Source organism: Peromyscus leucopus, chromosome 7 (genome assembly GCF_004664715.2).
Source record: "Peromyscus leucopus breed LL Stock chromosome 7, UCI_PerLeu_2.1, whole genome shotgun sequence".
In the NCBI taxonomy this organism is placed as follows: domain Eukaryota; kingdom Metazoa; phylum Chordata; class Mammalia; order Rodentia; family Cricetidae; genus Peromyscus; species Peromyscus leucopus.
Window position 1 is genome coordinate 87,492,082 of NC_051069.1, and position 26,440 is coordinate 87,518,521.

Below are 26,440 nucleotides of genomic sequence, written 5' to 3' on the forward strand. Positions count from 1 at the left end.
AAGCTTACAGAATGCTAAATAGGCTGAACCAAAGGGAAAAAAAGTCCCTTTGCTACATAATAATCAAAACACTAAACATACAGAATAAAGAGAGAATATTAAAAGCTGCAAAGGAAAAAAAGCCAAGCAACATATAAAGACAGACCCATCAGAATTACAACCAACTTCCCAATGGAGACTCTGAAAGCCAGAAGGTCCTGGACAGACATTTTGCAGGTATTAAGGGACCACGAATGCCAGCCCAGACTACTATACCCAGCAAAACTTTCAATCACCATAAGCAGAGAAAACAAGATATTTCATGACAAAACAAGATTTAAACAATATCTAACCACAAATCCAGCCCTACAGAAAGTACTATAAGGAAAACTCCAACCCATGGAAGTTAGCTACATCCACAAAAACACAGGCAATAGTTAATCTTACCCCAGCAAAACCCAAAGAAGGGAGAGACACACACACACTAGCACCACCATCACCAAAACAAAAAATAACAGCAAGTAACAATCACTGACCATTAATATCTCTTAATATCAATGGACTTAATTCACCTATTAAAAGACACAGGCTAACAAAGTAGATAGGAAAACAGGATCCATCCTTCTGTGGGTACAAAAAACACACCTCAACTTCAAAGACAGATGTAACGGGTTGGGAAAAGATCTTCCAATCAAATGGACCTAAGAAGCAAGCTGGTGTAGCTTGTAACATGTAACAAAATAGACTTCAAACTAAAATTAATCAAGAGATGGAGAAGGACATTTCATATTCATCAAAGGAAAAACCCATCAAGATTAAGTCTCAATTCTGAACATCTATGCCCCAAATACAAGGGCACCCACATTTGTAAAAGAAAGTTACTAAAGCTTAACTCACACATCAAGCCCCACACATTAATAGTGGGAGACTTCAACACCCTGTTCTCACCAATGGACAGGTCTGCCAGACAGAAACTTAACCAAGAAACAGCAGAACTAGCAGATGATATAACTCAAATGGACTTAATAGACATCTACAGAACATTTTACTCAAACACAAAAGAATATACCTTCTTCCCAGCACCTCATGGAACCTTTTGTAAAACTGACCATATACTTGGTCATAAAGCAAACCTCAACAGATACAAAAAATTGTAATTACCCACTGTATCTTATCATTTCACTATGGGTTAAAGTTAGAATTTAACAACACAAACCACAGAAAACCTACAAACTCAAGGAAACTGAACAACTCTCAACTGAATCACCACTGAGTCAAGGAAGAAATTGAAATAAATTAAAGACTTCCTAGAATTCAATGAAAATGAATCCACAACATACCCAAACTGATGGGACACTATGAAAGCAGTGCTAAGAGAGAAGTTCATAGCACTCAGGGCCTATATAAAGAATTTGGAGAAATCACACACTAGCGACTTAACAGCACACCTAATAGCTCTAGAACAAAAAGAAGCAAAGTCACTGAGGAGGAGTAGATAACAGGAAATACTCAAACTCCAGGCTGAACTCAATCAAATAGAAACAAAGAGAACAATGAAACAGAGTTGGTTCTTTGAGAAAAATCAACAAGATAGAAAAACTCTTATCCAAACCAACAAAAAAGCAGAGAAAGAATTTCCAAATTAACAAAATCAGAAAAATGGGGGACATAACAACAGACACTGAGGAAATCCAGAGAATCATCAGGCCATACTTCAAATACCTGTACTCCACAAAATTGAAAAAACCTAAAAGAAATGGACAATTTTCTTGATAGTTACCACATATCAAAAATCATGACCAAATAAACAATTTAAATAGACCTATAACTCCCAAGGAAATAGAAATGGGCATTAAAAGTCTTTCAACCAAAAAAAGCCCAGGGCCAGATGGTTTCTGCACAGAATTCTATCAGAATTTCAAAGAAGATACCAATACTCCTCAAATTGTTCCACACAATAGAAACAGAAGGAACATTGCCAAATTCTTTCTAAAAGGCCACAGTTACCCTGATACCCAAACCACACAAAGATGCAACAAAGAAAGAATTATAGATCAATCTCCCTCATGAGCATTGATGTAAAAATACTCAATTAAATACTGGCAAACGAAATCCAAGAACACATCAAAAAAATCATCCACCATGATCAAATAGACTTTATCCCAGCGATGCAAGGATAGTTCAACATACAAAAATCTGTCAATATAATCCACCATATAAACAAACAGAAAGGAAAAGGCACATGATCATCTCATTAGATGCTTTGACAAAAAGAAAAAAAAAAAGCCTTTGGCAAAATCCAACACCCCTTCATGATAAAGGTTCTGGAGAGATAAGGGACACAATAAACATACCTAAACATAATAAAAGCAATATCAGCAATCTGACAGCCAATATCAAATTAAATGGAGAAAAACTCAAAGCAATTCCACTAAAATCAGGAACAAGACAAGACTGTCCACTCTCTCCATATCTATTCAATGCACTACTTGAAGTTCTAGCTAGAACAATAAGGCAACAAAAGAAGATCAAGGGGATACAAATGAGAAAGGAAGAACTCAAACTTTCTCTATTTGAAGATGATATGATAGTATACATAAGTGACTCCAAAAATTCTACCAGGGAACTCCTACAGCTGATAAATTCCTTCAGTAATGTGGCTGGATACAAGATTAACTCAAGAAAAAAATCAGTAGCCCTCCTCTATACAAATGATAAATGGGCTGAGAAAGAAATCAGAGAAACATCACCCTTTACAATAGCCATGAAAAATATAAAATATCTTGAGGTGATTCTAACTAAACAAGTGAAAGATCTGTATGACAAGAACTTTAAGTCTTTGAAGAAAGAAATTGAAGAAGATCTCAGAAAATGGAAAGATCTTCCATGCTCTTAGATTGGTAGGGTTAACATAGTAAAAATGGCAATCTTACCAAAAGCAATCTACATATTTAATGCAATCTCCATCAAAATTCCAACACTATTCTTCACAGACCTTGAAAGAACAATACTCAAGTGTTAGTGGCTATTCACTCCATCAATGACCTTGGGCTACCCAGCCAGTAGAGGTGATGCTTCTTGTCTGCCTATGAGACCTCTTAAAAGGGAAGAGAAAGAAGGGCTCGGAACTCAGGTGGTGAAGACCAAGTCAGGTGGTGTGAAGCAGCATGTGATCAGTTCCCAGCTTTCCAAAGACTCTGCAACTAGATTTACCCTATCCTATATTCATGAGTGTATTTCCCCCATTTCATATCTTAATAAATCCCTGATACCCCTTAAACAGACTCTCTTGGATGTCGCTTACATTCAACTCACATGGAAGAACAACAACAAAAAAAATGATAGCTAAAACAATCCTGTATAATAAAGGAACTTCCAGAAGTATCATCATCCCTGACTTCAAGCTCTACTATAGAGCTATAGTAATAAAAACAGCATGGTACTGGCATAAAAAACATGTGGACCAATAGAATCAAATTTTAGACCCTGATATAAATCCACACACCTACAAACACATGATTTTTTTTTTTTTTACAAAGAAGCCAAAAATTATACAATGGAAAAAAGAAAGCTTCTTCAACAAATGGTGCTGGCATAATTGGATGTCAACATGTAGAAGAATGCAAATAGATCCATATCTATCGCCATGCACAAAACTTAAGTCCAAGTAGATCAAAGACCTCATTATAAAACCAGTTACACTGAATCTGATAGAAGAGAAAGTAGGAAGTAGTCTTGAATGCATTGGCACAGGAGACCATTTCCTAAATACAACACCAGTAGCACAGACACTGAGAGCAAAAATCAATAAATGGAGCCTCCTGAAACTGAAAAGCTTCTGTAAAGCAAAGGACACTGTCAACAAGATAAAACGGCAGCTTACAGAATGGGAAAAGCTCTTCATCAACCCCACATCTGACAGAGGGCTGATCTCCAAAATATAAAAGAACTCCAGAAACTAGATATCAAAATACCAAATAATCAAATTTAAAAATGGGGTACAGATTTAAACAGAGAATTCTCAACAGAAGAATTACAAATGGCCAAGAAACATTTGAAGAATTGTTCAACATCCTTAATCATCAGGGAAATGCAAATCAAAATGACTCTGAGATACCATCTTACATCTGTCAGAATGGCTAAGATCAAAAAACGCTAATGACAGCCTATGTTGAAAGGATGTGGAGAGTAAGGGGAACACTCCTCCACTGCTGGTGGGAAGGCAAACTTGTACAGCCACTTTGGGGATTAGTATGGTGGTTTCTCAGAAAATTGGGAATCAATACACCTCAAAACTCAGCTATACCAATCTTGGGCATATACCCAAAGGATGCTCAATCATACCACAAGGACACTTGCTCAACTATGTTCAAAGCAGCATTATTTGTAATAGCCAGAACCTGGAAATAACCTAGATGCCTCTCAACTGAAGAATGGATAAAGAAAATATGGTACATTTACACAGTGGAATATTACTCAGAGGTTAAAAAAAAAAACCAATGACATCATGAAATTTGCAGGTAAATGGATGGAACTAGAAAATATCATCCAGGGGGCTGGAGACATGGCTCAGTGGTTAAGAGCACTGGCTGCTCTTCCAGAGGTTCTGGGTTCAATTCCCAGCACCCACGGGATGGCTCATAAGCATCTGTAGTGGGGTCTGATTCCCTCTTCTGGTATGCACTCATATATATAAAATAAATAAATCTTTAAAAAATATCATCCTGAGTGAGGAAACCCAGACTCAGAAAGACAAACATGGTATGTACTCACTCATAAGTGGATATTAGCTGTCAAACAAAGGATAACCAGGCTATAATCCACAGCCCCAGAGAAGCAAGGTAACAAGGAGGACCCTAAGAGGAACATAGGGACTTCCTTGGGAATGGGAAATAAATGAGATATCCTGGGTAAACTGGGAGTTTGGGAGTGTGTAGCGGAGGGGTTAGGGGATGGGAAAATGAGGGATCCAGTTGGTTGAGTTGGGGGCAGCACAGAGGGGGTAGTAATGAAAGAGATATCTTGATAGAGGGAGAAATTTTGAGATTAGGGAGAAACCTGGTGCTAGGTAAACTCCCAGGAATCTACAAGGATGAACCCCAGCTAAGACTCCTAGCAATAGTAGAGAAGGTACCAGAACTGGTCTTCTCCTGTAATCAGACTGGTAACTACCCTAATTGTCATCCTAGAACCTTCATCCAGTAACTGATGGAAGCAGATGCAGAGATCCATGGCCAAGCAATGGATTGAGTTCCAGGAGTCCAGCTGAAGAGAGGGAGGAGGAATTGTAATAGCAAAGGCGGTCAAGATCATGATGGGGGAACCCACAGAGACAGCTGGCCTGAGCTAGTGGGAGCTCACAGACTCTAGACCAACAACTAGGGAGCCTGCATAGGACCAACCTAGGCCCTCTGTATGTGGGTGACAGTTGTGTAGCTTGGTCTGTTTGTGGGGCCCCTAACAGTGGGATCAGGACCGGTCCCTGGTGCATGAGCTGGCTTTTGGGACCTATTCCCCGTACTGGGATGCCTTGCCCATTCCAGGGGGAGGAGCTTGGTCCTGCTTCAACTTGATATGCCATGTTTTGTTGACTCCCATGGGCAGCCTGCCCCTTTCTGAATGGAGGAGGAGTTGGGAGGGGTAGATGGAAGATGGGGAGAGGGAACAGGAAGAGAGGAGGGAGAGCAAACTGTGTTTGGTACGTAAAGTAAATGAAAAAAATTAATAAAAAAAAAAAACAAATTTTAAATGGCTTTCAGGATTGCTTTGTCAAAACAAACAAACAAAAAAGGTTTAAAACATTCAGCTGTAGGTAACAAGGAGGAGCCTAAGAAGGATGCATGGTTCACCCTGGGAAGGGGAAATAAATGAGATCTCTATGAGTAAACTGGGGTGAGGGGAAAAGATAGAGGGGAGGGGATGGGGGATGAGAACGTGAGGGAACAAGATGGTCAAGTAGAGGGAGGGATGGAGTGAGAGAACAATGAAAGAGATATCTTGATAGAGGGAGACATATGGGGTTAGGGAGAAACCTGGTGCTATGGAAATTCCCAGGAATCCACAAGGATGACCCCAGCCTAGATTACTAGCAATAGTGGAGAGGGTGCCTGAACTGGCCTACCCCAGTAGTCAGATTGGTGAATACCCTAAATGTCATCATAGAACCTTCATCCAATAACTGATGGAAGCAGATGCAGAGATCTACATAGCCAAGCACCAGGCCAAACTCTGGGAGTCCAGTCAAAGAAAGGGAAGAGGGATTATATGAGCAAGGAGGGTCAAGATCATGATGGAAAAATCTACAGAGACAACTGAACCAAGCTCGTAGGAACTCACAAACTTTAGAACGACAGCTGTGGAACCTTCATGGGACCAGACTACGCCCTCTGCATACAGGAGACAGTTGTGTAGCTTGGTCTGTTTGAGGGGCCAGGCCCCTGGCAATGGGACCAGGATTCTATCCCTGGTGCATGCGCTGGCTTTCAGGAGCCCATTACCTATGGTGGGACACTTTGCACAGCCTTGATGCAGAGGGAGGGGCTTGGTCCTGCCTCACTTGAATGTACCAGGCTTTGCTGACTCCCCATGGGAGCCCTTACCCTTCTGGAGGAGAGGATGGGGGATCGGTTGGGGGGAGCGAGAGAAGGGATGAGAGGGAGATCTGTGGCTGGTATGTAAAATGAATTTTTAAAAATTCTTAAATAGTTGGGCAGTGGTGGCGAGCCTTAATCAGCACTCGGAGCAGAGCCAGCGGATCTCTGTAGTTCCAGCACTGGCTACCAAGTGACTCAGAAAGCACAAAGCTACACAGAGAAAAGCTGTCTCGAAAAAAAAAAAAAAAAAAAAAAAAAATAAAACAATTCAGTTATGCTTCACTGTGTTGTGCCAAAATGAATTAAAGTCTCAAGAGTGTATGTATATATATATATATATATATATAATATATATATATATATATATATATATATATGGGATATTTCCGTATTGGGTTTCATATTGTTCCTAACAATGTTAAAGGGGCTGTCTATTGCTGTGGTGGGACACCATGACCACAGCAACTCTTATAAAGGAGAACATTTAATTTGAGGTGGCAGCTTACAGTTTCAGGTGTTTAGTCCATTATCATTATGGTGGGGAGCATGGCGGCTGGGAGTATGGTGGCATGCAGCAGGCAGACATGGTGCTGGAGAATTCTACATCTTGATCCAAAGGCAACAGGGAGTGAACTGAGACACTGGATGGTATCTTGAGCATACATGAGACCTCAAAGCCCACCCCTACAGTGACACACTTCCTCCAACAAGGCCACATCTCCTAACAGAGCCGCTCCCTTTGGGGGCATCTTCTTTCAAACCACCACAGGGCCTCTTGTCACAGAGGTGTTGACATAGGCAATAGCAACCATTGTACAGGACGAAAGACAGGTGCTTAGTTCCCTGTGTAATGTCCGTGAGATTTCTCTCCACATACTACCCAATGCAATTCATGCAGCAAACCAGAGTGATATATATATTTTAAAGTTTTGTTTATTTTTAGTTTATATTTATGAGCGTTTTGCCTGCATTATATCTGTAAACCATCTGCATGCACTACCCGTGGAACAGAAGGAGGGTGTTTGAGCCCCTGAAATGAGTGTTACAGATGATTGTTAGCCACCAACATGTAGGTGGTAAGAACTGAACCCTGATCTTCTGGAAAAGCAGTCAGTGCTGTTAAATGCAGAGTCATCTCTTCAGCCTCACTTCAGTGATATTTTAACTCACAAGTGGCTCATGGGTTCAAACATGGTTCACAACGAAATGAAACATCAGTCTTCTTATCGTTTTTATTCCAACTTGTACTCAGAGTGTGGTAGAGTATGCAGCGACGATTAAGCCTCCAGTATTTGCGGGATGCAGTTAAGTGCTCGGCACTGAGATTATATCAACAACAAACAGCCATGTCCCAGGCTAGCAGTGACTGAAATAACAGTTGCTGGCTTCCGCTCCCTTTTATCTCCCTTTTCAAGTCACTTGGACCTAAAGAGCTTCTTCCCGCCCAGCCTGTCTTGCATTTGTGCATCAAAGTGGCAAGGGTTCACCCCGAGTAGTGTTTGGCCCCTGATGTCACTTCCCACTGAGACCCGAGAAAGCCTGTTTCTGCTCCCCAAAGGAGCAGTGCTAAAGATGAAAAAGAGCGGGAGGGAAAAGGTTTGGAAGCCAGGCCGGGAAGTGACCTCGTTTCTTTAATTAGGTTTTGCAATTTAAGCTGTTTGTTGGTCTAAAGAGTCTCTGGTGACCTCCTTCCTTCTGTGAGCCTTAAATTATAGGAAGTTAGGGCCCATGAAGCTTTATATAAGAATTCCAAAAATTTTTTAGAGTGAGGAAAATCTTAGAGAAAAGCAGAAAAGAAGCACAAAAATCAGCGAAGAGTAAACAAAATTTCACTTAATAAGTTAGAAAGTCATCATTGGCGCCATTTGGCAAAACCACAGTAATAATCATTTCAGGAAGATGTTGGAAATTGGCAGGTACAGAAGTCAGTCACGTTCTACAGATAATAAGAAGTGTGCACTTATTAACTACAGAGGAAGAGCCAGTGCCTTCCCACTCGAGAATCCTGACAGACAGCACCTAAGTTTGAGATCAAAACCACCTGCATCAAGTCCCTCCAGAGCGTGTCTTTGCCACGAAGACGCAGTAGGGCTCCCAGGTGAGTTAGCCAAGTGCAAAGTCCAGCTATAGAAACAGAGGAATCGTAAATGCAATAAAGTGAAAGACGGCCATCTGCAAAGGCTGCACACCGTGATTCAACTCTAAGACGGTCTGCAAAAGGTCAAACTAGAAGGAGAGTGAAAAGATCAGTGGCTGCCAGCGGTTAGCGGAGAGGGAAGCTGGAACCGGAGCAGGGCAGTAAAAGCCTTCTGTGGAAATGGTGACTTCTTCTTCTTCTTCTTCTTCTTCTTCTTCTTCTTCTTCTTCTTCTTCTTCTTCTTCTTCTTCTTCTTCTTCTTCTTCTTCTCTTCTTTTTTTCCGAGACAAGGTTTCTCTGTGCAGCTTTGCGCCTTTCCTGGAACTCGCTTGGTAGCCCAGGCTGGCCTTGAACTCACAGAGATCCACCTGGCTCTGCCTCCCGGAGTGCTGGGACTAAAGGCGTGCGCCACCACTGCCCAGCAACTACTTCTTAAGATAGGTTGATCCAAACCCATAGGATAGTTGGCATCAAGAGTGAACCCTAATACAATATGCGGTCTTGGGGTGGTCCTCAGGCATTGAGGACGGTGCATTACTCCTCTGGGGATGCTGTGCATATGTGGGGGGGGGCAGAGGGTGCAAAGGGGCACTCTATACTCTGTGCTCAATTTTGCTAATAAAGCTAAAACGACTCTAAAAAAGTAAGGTCTACTAAAGGGGGAGGGACTTCCACATAAGATGGCAGCCGAGATGCTGCTGCCTCCATGTGACCCTGACAAAGACAAGAAAGAGCAGACCCTGTTCCAAAGAGGAAGAGTTTCTGAATCTCACAAAGGTAGATACAGAGCAGATGAAGAGTACCAAGGACAAGATGGGCGGCTCCACAGAGAAGTCAAGCTGAGCTGCTGCTCAATTGCCTGGTCCAGGAAGGGGAAGCAGAAGCCTCATTCAAAGAGTCAGCCAGGTATCCTGGGGAGAAGAGACTCACAAGCCTGCCCTCCAGGCCAGTTCACAGGCCTCAGAAGTCTCAAATGAAGTCACCAGGTCTGGTGAGACAGTGGTTCCTCTGGCAGATGGGTTAGTCATGGAAAGGAATCCTATCTTGCTGCTCTGTATGACTTGGCAAGCAGTGGACAGACATCATATTGGGAGGGATCCTATTGTGTACAACTGACGACCCTCCTAAAATTCGTCTAGCATTGCCCGGTGTGAGAGACAACCCTGGTGTCAGGTGTGAAGAGTGGAAGGATTGGACACGGTGGCAAGAGTCTCAGATCAGGCTGTGATTCACATAGGGAGAGGCTGCCCTGCCCTTGGTGGCCAGGAACAGACTTCATCAACTGGGAATGACTTTAGAGTCTGATGGTCCCAAGCATGGAGTCAACAGACGGACCAGTCCAGGAGTCAGTTATCTGTGGCTCACTGCTGCAGAGCCTGAGAACCGTGAAGTTCCAGTCCACGACGTGCTGTCCACAGCTGCAGCCCTCAGCAGGAAAAGCAACAGGTAGGGGGTTGAAAATGGTCTTCTGCCGGTATGGATCTCCATGCCATGGTTGTGTCTCCCATCCCAGTGGACGTAGAAAACACTCCTCAGCTGAAACAGCCGCCTCAGAATGGAGGTGGAGAGGCAGTACCTGCCCAGTCCACAGACTGTAAAGCTAAGTGTGGCCACGTGGAGGCCCCTGGGGTATGAAGAGGGGAAGCCCCTAAGGAGGAGACAGCTATGGCAGGCAGGGGACACTTGTCCACGAGTCCACATGTCCCCGAGTCACTCGAGTCGCGTGCAGATAACTGGCCATCTGTAATTTTCAGGGCCCCCAAAGAAACTGCTCCAGTACCTCAAGTTTTTGTTTTGTGTTGCTGTTTGTTGTTTGTTTTGTTTTGCCTTTTCATTTTGTTTTGTTTTTCAAGATTTAATTATTTTTATTTTACATGTATGGGAGTTTTGTTTGCATGTATGTCTGTGTACCATGTGCATGCAATGCCCGTGGAGGCTAGAAGAGAGCACCAGATTCTCCTGGAGTTACAGACAGTTGTGAGCCACCAGGTAGGAGCTAGGATTCAAACCTGGGTCCTTTGGAAGAGCAGCCATGCTCCAAACCACTGAGCCATCTCTCCAGCTCTCCCATTTCTTTGTTTTTAACTACACTTTAGTGGTATTTCCACTTTACTGTACTAAAAATATTTTATGCTTCTATCTTCTATTATTCTTCATATATTCATCTAATATCATTTATCAATTTTTACATTATTGGGAAATCTTTTTCCTTTTTATTTTTTTTAAATTTTTTATTTTATTTTGGTTTTTCGAGGGAGGTTTTCTCTGTGTAGCTTTGCGCTTTTCCTGGAACTCACTTTGTAGCCCAGGCTGGCCTCGAACTCACAAAGATCCGCCTGTCTCTGCCTCCCAAGTGCTGGGATTAAAGGCGTGCGCCACCACCGCCCAGCCCCTTTTTTATTCTTTCAACTATACTTTTAGTATTTTGACTTTTTTTTTCTACTGGTATTTATCTATTTAGATTTTTGTTCTTATTGTTTTGAGACAGGATCTCATGTAGGGTCACCTCAAACTCCTGATGTAGCTGAAGATAATCTTGAGCAGAGCTCTTGGGCTCCTAAGCCGATGAACAGTGGATGAAGTTTTCCTTGTTCCAAGAAAGCAAAGACAAAGGAATGGTTTGAACATTGTTGTATAACAGTTTCCTCTGCCACTGAAACATTCCATTCTGCAGGGAAGCTCCTCAAATGGGGGAGGGGGAACTCAAAATAGCTGCAGGAAGTCCCTGAAACTGACATGAGTTAGTAGGCTCCTCCCTCTCAGAGTAAGCAATAAAGTTGCTGAGAGTCATTCTCAGACAAGCCAAGTTGCAAAGAAGACTGAGACCAGACCAGCCGCCTCAGAGAAGCCCAAAGCAGCTGAGCTGCCAGGAGGAGGTTTAGACCAGAGTCACTTGGAAAGGACACTCCAAGCTGCTGAGCTGCCTGCAAGCTGTGCAGTGAGCTCGAGGTTACCAGCTTTGTGAGCTGTCACTCATGCTGGGGTGGACTTTGGTTATACAGTTATCTTTGAGTCATTTCTAAGTAACCCCAATAAAACTCATTGTTCACCCTGGTCTGTCATGGCCTATTTGGGGTAAGTAATCATGTGTGTACTGTCTCCCCAGGAAAAATTTTGTCATACAACACATGTTTTCACTCATTCTAGTATACACTGAAGTTCCCAGGAAAAAAGCCACACCCATGTGAAAGTCTTTTTTATGGGGAGAGGGGATTTGAGACAGGGTTTCTCATTGTAACCGTGGCTATCCTGGAACTTGCTCTGTGATAGGATTCCTAGCCATGCCTCCATGACCATGCATGTGTTGGCAAAAAGATTAGTCATCCCAGGGCCTTACGTCCTACACAATCCGTGTGCTGCATGATCACATAATTTGCCAGCAGAGTGATCACACAATCTATGCGCATGCGTGGCATAGCTACATAAATCCATATGCGCATGTGCAGGAGGAACCTATAAACAAGCGGGTTCCATCTATCCCTCCCCTTTCTTCCTGCACAGTCATTCCATTCCCATAGTCCTATCACATCCTTTCTGTCCCCTTCCCCTAATAAACTCTTATAGTGGGGTTTGTTGTACCTCGTGGCTTTTCTCACATGGTAAACAGTGCCGCTTAATGAATAGCATTGCGCCGCATAATAACCAACACTCTGTAGGCCAGGCTGGCCTTGAACTCACAGAAATCCACCTGTCTCTGCCTCCTGAGTGCTATAATTAAAGGCCTGTACCACCACACCTGGCTTCAAAGAGTCTAGCCATGGATTAGAATTTCTGTGATTGTAGAGAGTTGGAATGTCCATTTTCTCCTTGGTCCACCCCCTCCCTTCGAGAGCTAAAGTTACCTTAGAATGTCTTAGGATAATGCTCTTCATAGCCATTCATTGCCCACCTGTGTCTGAGCCAACATCCTCTTGGTGATTGCACTAAACCTTTGGAATGTGTTAATAGAGCATTAGCTTCTACTAAGCCCAAAGCTGAGAATGTTGTCAGAGAACATCTTAGACTAACACCACTTTGCAATTCCCCTACCCAATCTTCCTACCAATGTGTTTGAAAAGGGCTTTCATTTATCAGTTTCTTTGGTTTTGCATCTGTATAAGTTCATGTAGTGAGAGGTCTAAATTTTCCCCATTTTACAACCGGATCTAGGTTTCAGTTTTTTAAGAGCAAACAAGCTTTTTTCCAATAAAGGACCATTAGTCAATACCACCCCTGACTGCAGAGACAAGGAGGGAAGCATGTACAAGGCCTGAGCCAGCCCCCACAGCATCACAAGACAGTGCCCCAAAAGTACAGTGCCTGTAACCCCCGAAACAGGTCTTGACTTGCCCCAGTACACCAAAGATGGAAAAACTAAAACCTCAGCCAATCAAAAATATACTAGTGTAACTGCTGCTTGCTTGACCAGTTGTTTGAGATGACCTAACTGTTCCTGAAATCCCCCTAGCTGTGCTTAAAAAAAGCCTGCACGCTCCTCTCAGGGTCATTGCCATTTTGTGCAGGTGAACAACCCACCCCACACATGCTGGTAAATAAACGCTCTTTGCTCTTGCATACTGTTTGAGTCTGGGGTCTTCCTTCAGTGTTTTCTCAGACCCCTGCAGTAACAGATTCAGTTATTATGACATGAGGCATTGTCAAGGTGGAGTGAGCAGCAGCTAAAGGGACCATTGTTGTCTTAGTTGGAGTTTCTATTGCTGTTAAGGGACACCATGACCAACTCTTATAAATGAAAACATTTAATTGGGTAGCTAATAGTTCAGAGGTTCAGTTCATTATCATCATGGTGAGACATGGTGTGAGCAGGCAGACATGATGCTGGAGAGATCACTGAGAATTCTACATCTTACACAGGCAACAGGAAGTGAACGGAGACACGGGATGTGGCTTGAGCATATATGAGACCTCAAAGTCTGCTTTCACAGTGACATTCTTCCTCCAACAAGGCCGCACCCACCACAACAAAGACACACCTCCCAATAGTGCCACTCCTTTTAGGGGCCATTTTCTTTCAAATCACCACAATTGTGGAGGAAAGGTCTCTCATAGGGTGAGGGAGGGCACTGCGATCACTTCCCTGCTTCGATTGGCACTATACTATATACTGTGTCTTGAGCAGTTTTTCTGAGAGGGGTTTTCCTATTCAGGTGGTTGACAGACATATTTGGATAAACTCTAAAGTTAAGGGACAATACTGTCACTTTACCCTTTACAGGAACGCCTCTGACACTTACGGGCAATAGCCTTGTGATCTTTGGGGCAGTTTAGAAAGTCAACTCTCAGCTGGGCAGTAGTGGCACGCACCTTTAATCCCAGCATTCCGGAGACAGAGGCAGGTGGATCTCTGTGAGTTCGAGGCCAGTCTGGTCTACAGAGTGAGTTCCAGGACAGTCAGGACTGTTAAACACAGAGAAACCCTGTCTCAAAAAACCCAAAAGCCAAACCAAACCCAACAAACAAAAGAGTCAAGTCTTAGAGTCCATGACACTTAGGTCCAGTTTTTCTGAGAGGCAAGCAGAGTCACAGTGTTTCATTCAGTCCTGGTTTTTGAGGACACTGGTTACGAGGGAGGAGTTAGTCCCCCAGTGACCTTCAAACCTGGTGAAAGTCGTTATGAAACAAGGGAAACAAAGCTCACACGTCTAAAGAGTGGAGGAAGAAAGTGACATGAAGCACAAGTGAATGTGAGCACAGATGAGAAGTCCCTGCTGTCCTAAAACTGCAACAGCACACATTAAATATAGGAGGAAGGGACGAATCAAAGGGGCAACAGTGACAAAGACGGGTAAGCCACATGTGTGGGAGCACCTGCGGGATGTTCTGGCCCCTTCCTGACTCTGCTGCCTCCATTCAAGAGCCCTCTGACTATTTCCCAAAGCAAATCTTTCGGGTCACCACACCCTTCTGTCCCCACGGGCAGTATTAACTCTTCTCTCCTATCTCATCAGAATTAATTCAGTGGGACCCCAAGGACCACGGATCAAAGTGGAGACCAGATCACACCAGCATTTTCTCTGTTATAGGAATTTATTTACAGGTCCCACCCTCAAGCATTGGGACTTTACTCCCTCTCAAGGACTGGGTGCTTAGCTCTGGAGGGTGTGTCCAGCCTTCTCCACACCTAACCCAAGTGCAAGCAGAGGGAGGGAGGGTGCAGAGAGAAGAGTGAGTCAAATTCAGGCCATCCATAGGTCCAGAAAAGCTCACCCACTGCACTAAAATACGTGAACAAGAAAGCCACCGTGGCATTTTGACAGCAGCAAAGGGCTGCAGGGAAGGTGTCCCTGGACACCAGAACCTGGGACTCACTGTCTTGGAGTCGAAGAACAGAACTCCATTCAGCTACGCATGTGAATCAACTACCAGCCCACTGCCTGAACAAACCTTGCAACCCTGAAAATGGAAACTGCACAAAGGCCTGCTGCACAGCCCTGTAGACGCCAGGCATTAGCACAAGCCTGCCTTGTCCAAAATCAGAAGCATTAGGACAGGCCTGGAAGGAGCTGGCTTCTGAGAAGTGCATTCTGCTCTGTTTCCTAATCTGGGAGGGAGGTACTTAGATATGTTGGCTCGCTTTGTGATGATGCTCTGACCTGGACCTCAAGAAACCTCTGAACTATGTGCTGTTCTGTGTATGACTGCTGTATTTCAACTCAAAGTTGTCAGGATTTTTGTTGTTGTTTCTGTTTTCTTGAGACAGGGTCTCATTATATAGCCCAAGCTGGCTCCAAACTCCTGCCTCAGCTTTTCCAATGTTGGAATTATGGGTATATGCAATCAATCCCAACTAAAAAGTTTTTTTTTTTAACCATACTTTTTGCTATGGGATGTCTTTCTGTATACTGTGAATATATATGGCTTCCACTGGATAATAAATAAAGCTGTGTTGGTCTATGGCAGGGCAGGAAGGAGCCAGGCAGGAAAATCCAAGAGATAGTGAGGGAAGAAAGGCAGAGTGGGAAGATGCCAGCCACCACCCAAGGAGCAACAAAATGCCAGCAGATCAGTAACGCCACGGGCACGTGGCAACATATAGATTAATAGGAATGGATTAATTTAAGATGAAAGCTAGCTAGCAAGAAACTGAAGCCATAGACCACACAGTTTGCAATTAATTTAAGCCTCTGAGTGATTATTTTATAAGTGGCTGCAGAACTTTGGGACTGGGCAGGACCAAGAAACTTCCGGCTACAACTTTTTTTTTTTTTTTTTTTAAATGTATTTATTTTTGTGGTGCTGGAGAGTGAACCCAGACCCTCACACATACTGGGCAAGTGTTCCGCCACATTCTACATAAGTGTAGAGTCTTTAAAAAGCTGAAGGAGAGATCGCTTCTCGGCCTTTTGGCTAAGATCAAGTGTAAAAAGCTGAAGGAGAGATGGGAGATGGCTCGGCAGCAGGTAAAGTGCCTGTCAGGCGAGCTGAGGACCTACATTTGCCTCGGCAGTAACCAACCTTTGAAGCCAGGAAGGCCCAGGAGCATCATCAAAACAGCAAGTGTTCTTGCATGGCCCCTGCCTTGCTCTGTCTGGTAGCACAGCTGGGTCAGCAACTGATTCCTCGCTCTGGACTGAAGGCGTACGCACAGGACTGCAGAGATTTCTCCAAGCACCATTACAATGTCTGATCCACAAATATGTATCATATTCTTTTTTCCCCCCCTTTGGTTTTTTGAGACAGGGTTTCTCTGTGTAGTTTTGGTGCCTGTCCTGAATCTCGCTCTTGTGTATATGAGTGCTCTATCTGCATGCATGCCTTTATGCCAGAGAGGGCATCAGATCCCACTAAAGATGGTTGTGAGCCACCATGTGACTGCTGGGAATTGAACTCAGGACCTCTGGAAGAGCAACCAGTGCTCTTAACCACTGAGCTATCTCACCAGCCCCATATCATATACTTTTAGCCCCAAATTTCTTCCATCACGACTATGGTTGCTTACAAAAATTTTATGTACATAATTCATAAACTAGGATGAGGGAAATGTAATTTATAACAGAAAAACAGTTAAGAGATTAAAAAATGTGCATATAGATCTTGTATAAGTATTTTCTGAATTGGATCATGACCCGAGCTTCTGTCCTCTCCTCACAGACACACTCTTCCTGGAGAACCACAAAACTTCAATCCCAATTAAGTTATTTTCATCATGGGCCTAGGGAGATGATTCCCAGTTTAAGATTACTAGCTGGTCTTCTAGAGGACCTAGGTTCAGGTCCCAGCATCTACATAAAGGCTTAAAACCTTCTGAAACTACAGTTCCAGGGGATCTGATGCCCTCTTCTAGCCTCAGTGGGCACCAGGCACACACACCGTGCACAGACATACATGCAGGCAAAACACCCCCACACATAAAATAACAATTAAAAAATGCTCATCCTTCTTCTCAATAAAAATGGCATATTTCTACCCACTCCCAAGAACTCAACATGTAGATGCCAAATTGAGATTCCTCTAGCAAAACAAGTGGAATTGTTCACCTTTTCTTCAACTTTAGAAAATAATACGAATCACTCCACTAGGCACTAGTAATCTAGTCTCTAGAAAGGCTGAAGCAGGAGGATCAAGTTCAAGGCCAATCTAGCTGCTTAGTGAGACAAAGACTCAGTGACCATCATGGGAGATGGGGCAGAAAGATGGTGAGATGAAGGGCCTGAGGAAGTCTGCTGTGAGATTGTGCCTTTCAGCCATGACCGGGAAGTGACAGGCCCCAAGTCTCAACACCATGGCTGCCTAAGGAAGACCTGAACAATATCAACTCCAGTTGACATCTCGACACAGATGGGGGAAATCTCACAGGACCCCACCCCTAGGTAAAGAGCTTCAAGCAATTAACTACTGCGGAGAGAGGGAGAGTTAGTCTCCCCAAGGAATGAGCTCCCTAATTGTTTATCCAGTACCAAATGGTCACCCCTGAAGCATCAACATGCAGGTAATACTGAATGGACTCAGCAGGCTGTATTTATGTTTATTCATTTACCTGTATACGTAACAAGAGTGATTAAAGAGAAGGTGGTTCATGGATTTGGGAGAGAGCAGGGGACATGGGACAGAAAGGGGGAAGGAGAGGGATAGGGGAATATTGTAATTGTATCTTAATTAAAATTTTAAAAGGGGATACATATGACAGAAAATGAAAACCTGGAAACAAACTTTTCTTCCTTTCTTTTTTTATCCTTTAAATCACTTCATGTAATTCCTAGGACTTAGTAGTTAACCTATAAATAAATATTTATTGACTGCAGTTAAAATAGAAAAAAGGGGGTGGGAATGGAAATGCAACTGAGTGGCAGAGTATTTCATAGCATGCTCAGGGCCCTTGATTCAGTCCCCAGGAAAGAAGAAAGGGAGGGAGGGAGAGAAAATTCCCTAAATCTTTTTGGTTTTTTGAGACAGGGTTTCTCTGTGTAGCTTTGTGCCTTTCCTGGAACTCGCTTTGGAGACCAGGCTGGCCTTGAACTCACAGAGATCCGCCTGCCTCTGCCTCCCGAGTGCTGGGATTAAAGGCGTGCACCGCCACCGCCCGGCTAAATTCCCTAAATCTTGAAAGAGATATGGACATCATGGTATCTGAGGTATTTAGACCCCCACACAGAAATGATGAGAAAAGAGCCCTAGAGTTATCCTAGAGTTGAATGTTAAGAGTTCAGATATGCCATTCAAGCTGACAGGCTATAGAGACGGGAAGTGTGATTCATTGGATGTGACCTCAGTGGACTTTGCAGCTTCCAGAGAGTGGAAGGGGTGGGAATCAGATTCCAAAGAGTAGAATTCGTGTTCAGTATCAGAATGTTCTCAGTTAAGACTGTGCCTATCAAAATGGCACTTTCTAGGAAAAAAAAAAAAAACTCAATTTCAGGGCAGATATTATTATAGGTGACTCACCGCCTTCCACATTTCTGCTTTAGATAGCTCTAATCTATTTTTTCCCAGAGAACACAGTGTTTTTCAACTCCAGCTTGACTGTGAATCGACTAGGTAAACTGGTAATTGTCCCTTTATCTTTTCAGGAAACACTGCTGGAAATTTCAGCCAAGCTTAAAATGTGTCCAGAAGGTGGGCGCAGCCATGTAGACTCAGATAACGAAGAGGCTTGGTAAAAGAGCACTGGCTTATGGGTAATGCTGGTATCTGTGGCATCCAGGAGTGTAATAAAGATTTTAATGGAAGCATTAAACATAAACCATTCCCACAGAAAGGCTATCAGAACTCGGAACATATAATAACAGGGGCTCTCTATGTAACCCAGGTTGTCCACAGATTCACCATCCTCCTGCCTCAGTTTAAGTGCTGGGATCACAGGCATACATCATACAGGTGATTGGTCCTTTCATTTTTAATCCCCTCCCACACCTCCCCACCACAAGAGAGGACACAGGAACATAATGTATTTTGGTGTATCCTTTAGGAATTACCAAGTTATTCAGTCTCGTTTAAAAAAAAAAGCCATCAGTCAATGCATTATGGACTTGAAGCAACAAGCAGAAGCCCCTTTTGCATTCTGCTCTGGGCCTGTAAGAGAGAGCACCACTTTCTTGTTGTTTCACCTTTTAGTTAGCAGTCCTGACTGTGGTTGGTCCTGAAACCTAAGAGCATGTCTATTCAGTGCCTCTCTCTTTAAGATAGCCCGAACCATCCAGGACTCAGAGCAGATGGCTGTCCAATGAATAAGGGCTTCTGTGAGTCAGTTCACACATAGCCAAGCATTTGAAATCCCTGGACAGGCACCAAGGAGAGACTGAGAGTCTAACATGACACAAGGCAAGAATAAATCACATTCTGCACCCTGAGCAACAGTGCCCTGGGAAGAAGCAAAGGCTCACTTACATGCCCAAGCCCGGGTCCCCCAATCTCGGAGTTCCGTTCCCAGCTCTTCCATCCTGCACCCAAGCAGCTCCCTGCAGAGGCTCCCTACACTCCCAGCTTCTGTCCTTTCCCAGACCTTCGCTGGGTGGCCCCAGGGAGGCCCTGGCCCCTACTCACCTACGACTCCCCACAGGAGCAGGAAGCCCAGCAGAAACACCATGGTGGCTGTCCAGTGGGTGGCAGCGACAGGAACTCAGCTGTCGCTCTGGGTCCCCAGCTTGCATGCATGTAGGTTATCTACTGGCACCAGGATTACCCTATCCAACAGGGCAGGTGCATCTGGCCCCTGTGCCAGCTCCGCCCCAAAGTGAGGTTACCAGGGCAACCTGGCACGGCTCGAGGTTAAGGGGAAATTCCCAGTGTTGCTTTTGAGCTGGGTTCCCTGACCCCGCCTGTTCAGTGGTCCAGAGTTTGTGGCCCTCGCCCTCTCAGGGGCCCTGCCTTCCCTCCAGAAACCGAATGTAACCCACATTACCCGCCCCACTAAGTCGAGCGGGTAGACATCTACAGTCATCTGTTCTACCTCCTGCTGCTCACTGCAGAGTCTGGCCTGGGGTTCTAGGAAGTGACAGAATTGGGCAGCGGCATTAGCAGTCTTTTTTTTTTTTTTTTTTTTTTGGTTTTTCGAGACAGGGTTTCTCTGTGTAGCTTTGTACCTTTCCTGGATCTTGCACTGTAGACCAGGCTGGCGGTGGTGGCATTAGCAGTCTTAATGAGGCAGGTGAGCTGAAGTAGACTGTATGAGACTTTTCTCTAGTAAGGATCCCAAACCTGCAGATGGGACTTGGGGATTTCTTTAAAGATTATTCTACCAGTGAAGTTGGTCAACACGAACTCGTGATTTAAACGTTGGGGTAGGCAGGGATGGGGTAGGTAGGTCTTGGGTAGGGTGCAGAGTGGGAGGTGTGAGTACTCAAAGATCTTGCAGTAAGATAGGTCCCTCAGTGTCTCTTCTGTCATTCTGCTGTTCATTCTGGGTTGCTCTTCCTGGGCAGTGGCCACTGCAGAGAAACTCAAGGCTGTACCAGGAAAAGCAGCAGCTGTGATGTAGTAGGAAGACCTGGGAGAGGAGTGGCCACCATCTGGGTGAGTTATTTAGAAATGGCCCCGAGAGCTCAGAGTTGACATGAAAACCACACAGAGAGACAGAGACAGAGACAGAGACAGAGAGGGGGTAGTGTTTTCTACCTGGCACATAGCAAATAATTACACAATATATTAGAAAATGCTTTTTATTGGACCAGAAAGCACAGGGGAAATTGATTAGGGAGATGAATAATTCAGTTGCAATACTGACTGCATAGTAAGATTATGGGGAGAACACTTTATTTTAAAGACCAATAGCACAGCTACACTCCAGGACATTCTAATTTAACATGGGTAGAATCCTGCTGACTTAAGGTGAGTCTGAATACTGATATGATAGACCTAGAGAACCACCTCTGAGCCAAGGAAACAAGACTTCTACCCGATTCTCAGTACTGGTGCTCAGTCTTTGGAATTCAAACCTTTACCTCCTCTCATTTTATGAAGTAGGAAAAGGTCAAGCACTGAAGTCATTCACTTGTTTAGTGACGATTGTTGTGGTGTTCTGTGTCTTACTCTGGGCACTCTGAGAGCATTGGGGGGAGATGGGGAAGTGGAGAACAGCCACGCGACCTTGAGGTAGGCGCTCTAAGATACAGTAAGAGAAGACATTGCTGCAGAGAAACCTAAGGAGTGGGGAAGTCCTGTTCTCCCACATGGAGTGGCTTCTTAATTCAAATCTAAAACTCTTTCAGGTATGAGCAATTGCCTATTCCAGTTTACTTACTAAGAGGGTGATAGAATTACATTATTCCGACTTCAGTTAGTGGTATAGGAGGATATGATTTTCTCCTTGTGCCTTCTACGTCTGTGATAAAACACCATGACCAAAAGTAACTTGGAAGAAGAAAGAGTTTATTTCAGCTTATAGTTCCACATCACAGTCCATCTGTGGAATACTGAAGGAAGTCAGGGCAGGAACTCAAGCAGGTAGGAACCTGGAGGCAGGAACTAAAGCAGAAGCCATGGAGGAGTGCTGCTTGCTGGCTTGCTGAGTTTACTTTCTCATAGCACCCAGGACCCCTAACCCAGGGGTGGTACCCACCCACAGGATCCACGCCTGTCCACAAGAATAACTAATTAAGGAGATACCCTACAGGCCTGCCTACAGCCAATCTTATGAAGCATTTCCAAGAATGCCTAGTAACCTACCGGCAGAGATTGAGGCACAAGTGCCTGAGTTAAGTATGGCCCAATGGATCAAAACATGAGCTGGTTATGGCAGACGTAGAAGCAACTCCAAGACTTATTTTAAGGGGACCTGCTGAACCACAGGAGACTACGTGGTGTTTGTTGTCAGAGTGTATCAGTCACTGAAGGGAATAGGAACTAGCTTGTGGCAGAAGTTCTAATTTTAGGGTGGCAGGAATATAAGTATTTCTGAAAATTAAATTGGAAAGTGCTAGAAACCATTTCTACTTGATGGTTTGTTTTGAGTCGAGGTCTCATGTAGCTCAAGCTGCCCTCAAATTCACTGTAGCTGAGAATGGTCTCGAGTTCCTGGTTCTCCGGAGTGCTGGGATTACAGACACCTATCTGAATAAATTACGAAGAGACACAGTAACACATACACCCTAGGACAAAGAATAATCACTGTCCACAATGTGGCTTCTTGACTCTGCAGGGTGGTGCTTCCTGGCAATCTAACGCTAGCCTGACATCCCCCAATACTTTCACCAAGATCTCAAAGCCAACCTGAAGGAGTCTGGGCCTTTGGCTCAGAGGCAGAGAGAGAAAAGGTGTTATTTAAGAAGCGTGTGGAATACAGCTTGCTCAAAGTCAAGGCCTTGGCTAGTCAGTCCTTGTTCAAGCAGATGTTTGTACAGTCTAGAGTGCTAACTCATCTGGAGGATGGCTTTCTGCCTTCCTTCTTCTTTTCTCAGCTAGAGACAAGCAATTCAGCAAGCGTGGATGGAGTATCTGTCAGTATCTATCTACTGAAACACACCATTCTGGCTGGCTTTCCCACATGCATGTGCACATGAATGCGGTACAGCAGAGAGGGGAAATGGGGTTACAATAGCAGACTGATGGAAACACCCTGCCCCTTAGGCTTCCATCAGTCCAAGAGGCCTTACAGACTGTCCATGGTGGAGCTAGGAGGCAAGGAAGCTGGGCAGAGGTCCTGAGTCTCATCCCACTCCTGAGGTTGGTTTGTCTACTGACTTGGCCATTTTGGGAGAGTCCCAGTGGCAGCCGGTTCCAAAGACTGTTTCCCACAAAGAAAAGGCCCACATGTCCCCCAAACAGCCGAAACCACCCATTTATTTGACTGAGAACATTAAGAAGAACAACAAAATTAAACAATCTTTAATAAAATTCCTATAGAAAACTGAAGTCACAGGGCAAGTACTCAGTTGTCTTTCCCGTGTCATTGAGGATTGAGGGCTCCCAATTTTCTTTGGAGAAGAAGCAGTAGTTTTGCTGGATCTTGACAGTACTCAGTCTGTGTGCTGCTAAGGCAAGCACTCCGCCACTACTCAGAAAGAGCATCCATTTACACACCAAACCAGTAGTTCCTATTGCACATGTTAACATTACTTGTCACCTAGCACCCTAACTATATGGTACCTCAACAAATAAATTAAAGATTTCCATGTGGCATGAATCCACTTCAATTTGAACTAATACTATGGAAAAAAATCACATTATTATACATTTTAATAAATACAGTAAGAACAGCTGGCATATTACTAAAATACTGAAATTTGGGTTTGGAGTTTATTTCATAAATAGATTCCTTTTCATTTGCTCGCTTCCTTGGATACATCTGCTCAAGTATTGTGTTGTTCTATGACATGAACTCTCAGAGCTCCATAGAGAAACTGCATTCATATGTGCCTCAGTAGTGAAGCAGATGGAAGAGCTGGATCCACAGCTAACTGAAAAGTAACTTAGGAAAAGCTCTGCTTTTGTAAAACTTTAAAACACAGGCTGAAGAATACCAAAGAAACACCTTTTTATATAGAACTCCCACTAGAAATCTTATAAATATATATGCAGCATATATATATATATATTATATTTGCCCCACCGATAGATTCTCAGCAAGTCTGGCTGGAATGATGCTATCATGATAGATAAATATTAACAAAATTAGTGAGTTTTCACAGATTTAAAATATTTCCTTTGAAAAATAATAAGTTCAACATAATCAATGTAATTTGTAGCTTACATAATTTAAAGGGAAGGGAGATATCTTTCTTGGAAGCCTCGTTTGTACAGTCAGAACAGCCCCCAGCCCCCAAATGTCATGGTAAGTTGTTGGCTGAGTGGCAGCGCTTGGTCACAACACTGAAAAGAAGTATTTACACCTCCCTGGTAAAGTACCAAATACTGAAGAGGGGAAAAAAATCCCAAACAGTCCCTGATAGCATTCCTCGGCGTGCAAGGTCAGCAGGAAAGGGTCCTCCATGCTGTTGACAATGTTCATGATGAGTTCTGGAAGCATTCGAGAAACAGAGGGTGGGCATCAGGATGGTTCAGATTAGGCTCTGTGGGAGGCCTTGTTCTTGATCTCACTCTGAGTTTCAGGATTTCATTCCCTTTGCATTTCTGGCAGGGTCATGTTCAATTTAGTGCAAGTGCAAAATGGAAAGGAAGCACACTGACCAGTACATTAGGAGAAGGCCAGTGCTAAGACCTGTAGTCTTTGCGAACTGTGTGAGCCATCCAGTTCACCTTGGTGGTCCAGCTTTCCCTGAGTGCCTCATCAAATTTCTGTTTAAATTGTTTGAGTGCCTCTTCTTCACTCTTTCCCAAGGCAAGAGAGTCCTAAAGATGAAAGAGAAAAATGTCTGACTTCATCCACCCTTGATAGAAACATGCCAACATCATAATCTACAAGAGGCTGGTGTGGTCGGACAGGGTTTCATGGTTTTCTGGTCAGATGACTGAGGATCCATTAACACAGCAAGTCAAAGGCAAACCAGTGGAAACCAAAGTGTGAGGCAGCTGCTGATCCAGAGTGTGGCAATAAGCCCCAGCCTAGTGCCCTCCTCTGCATGCCTCTTCTATTGTGGAGAAATCACCTAAGTTAAAATCTCCTTGTGAAACTGCTCCTTCATGTGAACTTCACAGATTCCTCCTTCCCCACCCCACTCCCCTTCATCCCGGCTTAAACCAGAAGAAATGACTTTGTTCCATTCCCTTTGGATATCTTGTGGCTGGAGGTTGACATCTCTTAAGTCTTCTTTGTAAAAAAAAAAAAAAAAAAATTAATAATAATTAATTACACTTATTTTGTGTGTATGTGCATGCCCCACCCCTGTGTGTGTGTGTGTGTGTGTGTGTGTGTGTGTGTGTGTGTGTGTGTGTATTGTGTATGTGTGTGTGTGTGTAAGTTAGAGGGGATCTTTAAGGAGTCTGTTCTCTTTCCAGGGACTGAACTCAGACCCTCAGACTTAGCAGCAGGCAGCCCTCCTCCCATCTGGGCCATCTTGCCAGTTCCCTTTGGACATTTAGAATGGAGCTCCACCTGAGCTCTGTGCCCACCACGTCCAACAAACACACAGAGAAAGGGCTTTTTACCTTGAGATACTGTATGTCTTTGACTGAGGTGAGCTCGGGAAGCCCTGCAGTCAACATCAGCGCAAAGAGAGTAATGAAGAGGTTCCCGTGCCGCCGTAAAATCAGATAGGCATCTTCACAGCACTGGCGAAACCTTGAGTTCGAGCAGCACCCCAGGCGTGTGGTGGGCATTTGCAAAGGAAAACAGCAGATATCTTTAGAGCTAGGGCATCTCCATGAGCAGAAGCTTCAGCTCACGTGTGATGCTTTGAAAATAGTCCCAGACTAGAATTTACTAAAGAAATCAAGTTCCCCCTCTTCAAATCAGAAATAATTAATATTCTATAGTAATAGGCAATGCAATGCAACAACCTGGGCTTTTTACTTCCACAAACATGAAAACATTGAACAAGGGATTGTTCTAACGCCTGGGCATTTCTGAACACCCTTCTGGGCTCCGCTGTACTAATCTCTGCAGTCCCTAAAAACCAAGTTGATGCTGTGTCTCCTTGTTTCGCTATCTCCCCTTTAAGACGATGAGCCATCCAACCCAATTCCCACAGAACTAGAAATGTCAGTTTCAGCCTTTCCTGAGCATGCAGTCTAGTGTCCACATGATACACACCTCTACTTCACTTACTTTTGCTCACATTAAAACTTTTGTTGGGGTTGGGATTTAGCTCAGTGGTAGAGAGCTTGCCTAGCAAGCATAAGGCCCTGGGTTTGATACTCAGCTCCAAACAAACAAAACAAACAACTTTTGTTTACATTTATTTACTTATTATGTGTATGTGTATGTGTGTGTGGGGGGTCAGAGGACAACTTGAGGGAATAGGTTCTCTCTTCACACCATGGGATTCTGGGGATCAAACTCGGAGCCCAAGCTTGGTGACAAGCACCATTACCTACAGAACCATCTATTCAACTCCTTGTGGTCACATTTTAAGATGAAGAAACACAGGCATGATAAGAGCTAGGGAACATACAAGCAATAATGCCTGCTTCAAGCCCAGGCTCCTTATTCTTCCCCACCCAGAATGACAGTAAAATGCTTGTTCTCCCAGCACCTTACTGCCAAATATCTTGGTAGTTTGGGGATAGACTTTCTGAAACGGGTAGAAGGCGCAATAAAACACAATAACTTATTAAATGCTTAGGATTCTATCTCCCTTCTGGTCACTTCTGAACTGGTAGGATCATCTTGAGTGTGTTTAATCAGTGGGGAGGACTGGGTGCTGCCATTCCCTGGCTGGGATTCTGGAGAATGGGGAAC

General features: G+C 43.9%; 2 protein-coding genes across 6 annotated transcripts in view; both read right to left on the minus strand.

Moving 5' to 3' along the window:
- Window positions 1-19,836, minus strand: part of LOC114693581 (coxsackievirus and adenovirus receptor homolog) — a 44,645-nt gene extending 24,809 nt beyond the window's left edge. The window contains exon 1 of one of the 5 annotated variants that reach the window (XM_037207864.1): window positions 19,690-19,835. In XM_037207864.1, the coding sequence (XP_037063759.1) occupies window positions 19,690-19,796 (107 nt within the window). In that variant the 5' untranslated portion in view covers window positions 19,797-19,835. Of the gene's footprint in view, window positions 1-19,689 lie in introns of all 5 variants that reach the window. The other 4 variants (XM_037207861.1, XM_037207865.1, XM_037207862.1 and 1 more) reach the window with 4 other exon arrangements.
- Window positions 19,837-22,906: 3,070 nt separating this feature from the next.
- Pik3cb (phosphatidylinositol-4,5-bisphosphate 3-kinase catalytic subunit beta) overlaps window positions 22,907-26,440 on the minus strand; it is a 110,449-nt gene continuing 106,915 nt past the window's right edge. The window contains exons 23-24 of the mRNA XM_028869985.2: window positions 25,189-25,321; window positions 22,907-24,432 (exon numbers count right to left, since the gene is read on the minus strand). Coding sequence (XP_028725818.1) covers window positions 24,295-24,432; window positions 25,189-25,321 — 271 coding nt within the window. The 3' untranslated portion in view covers window positions 22,907-24,294. The remainder of the gene's footprint in view (window positions 24,433-25,188; window positions 25,322-26,440) is intronic.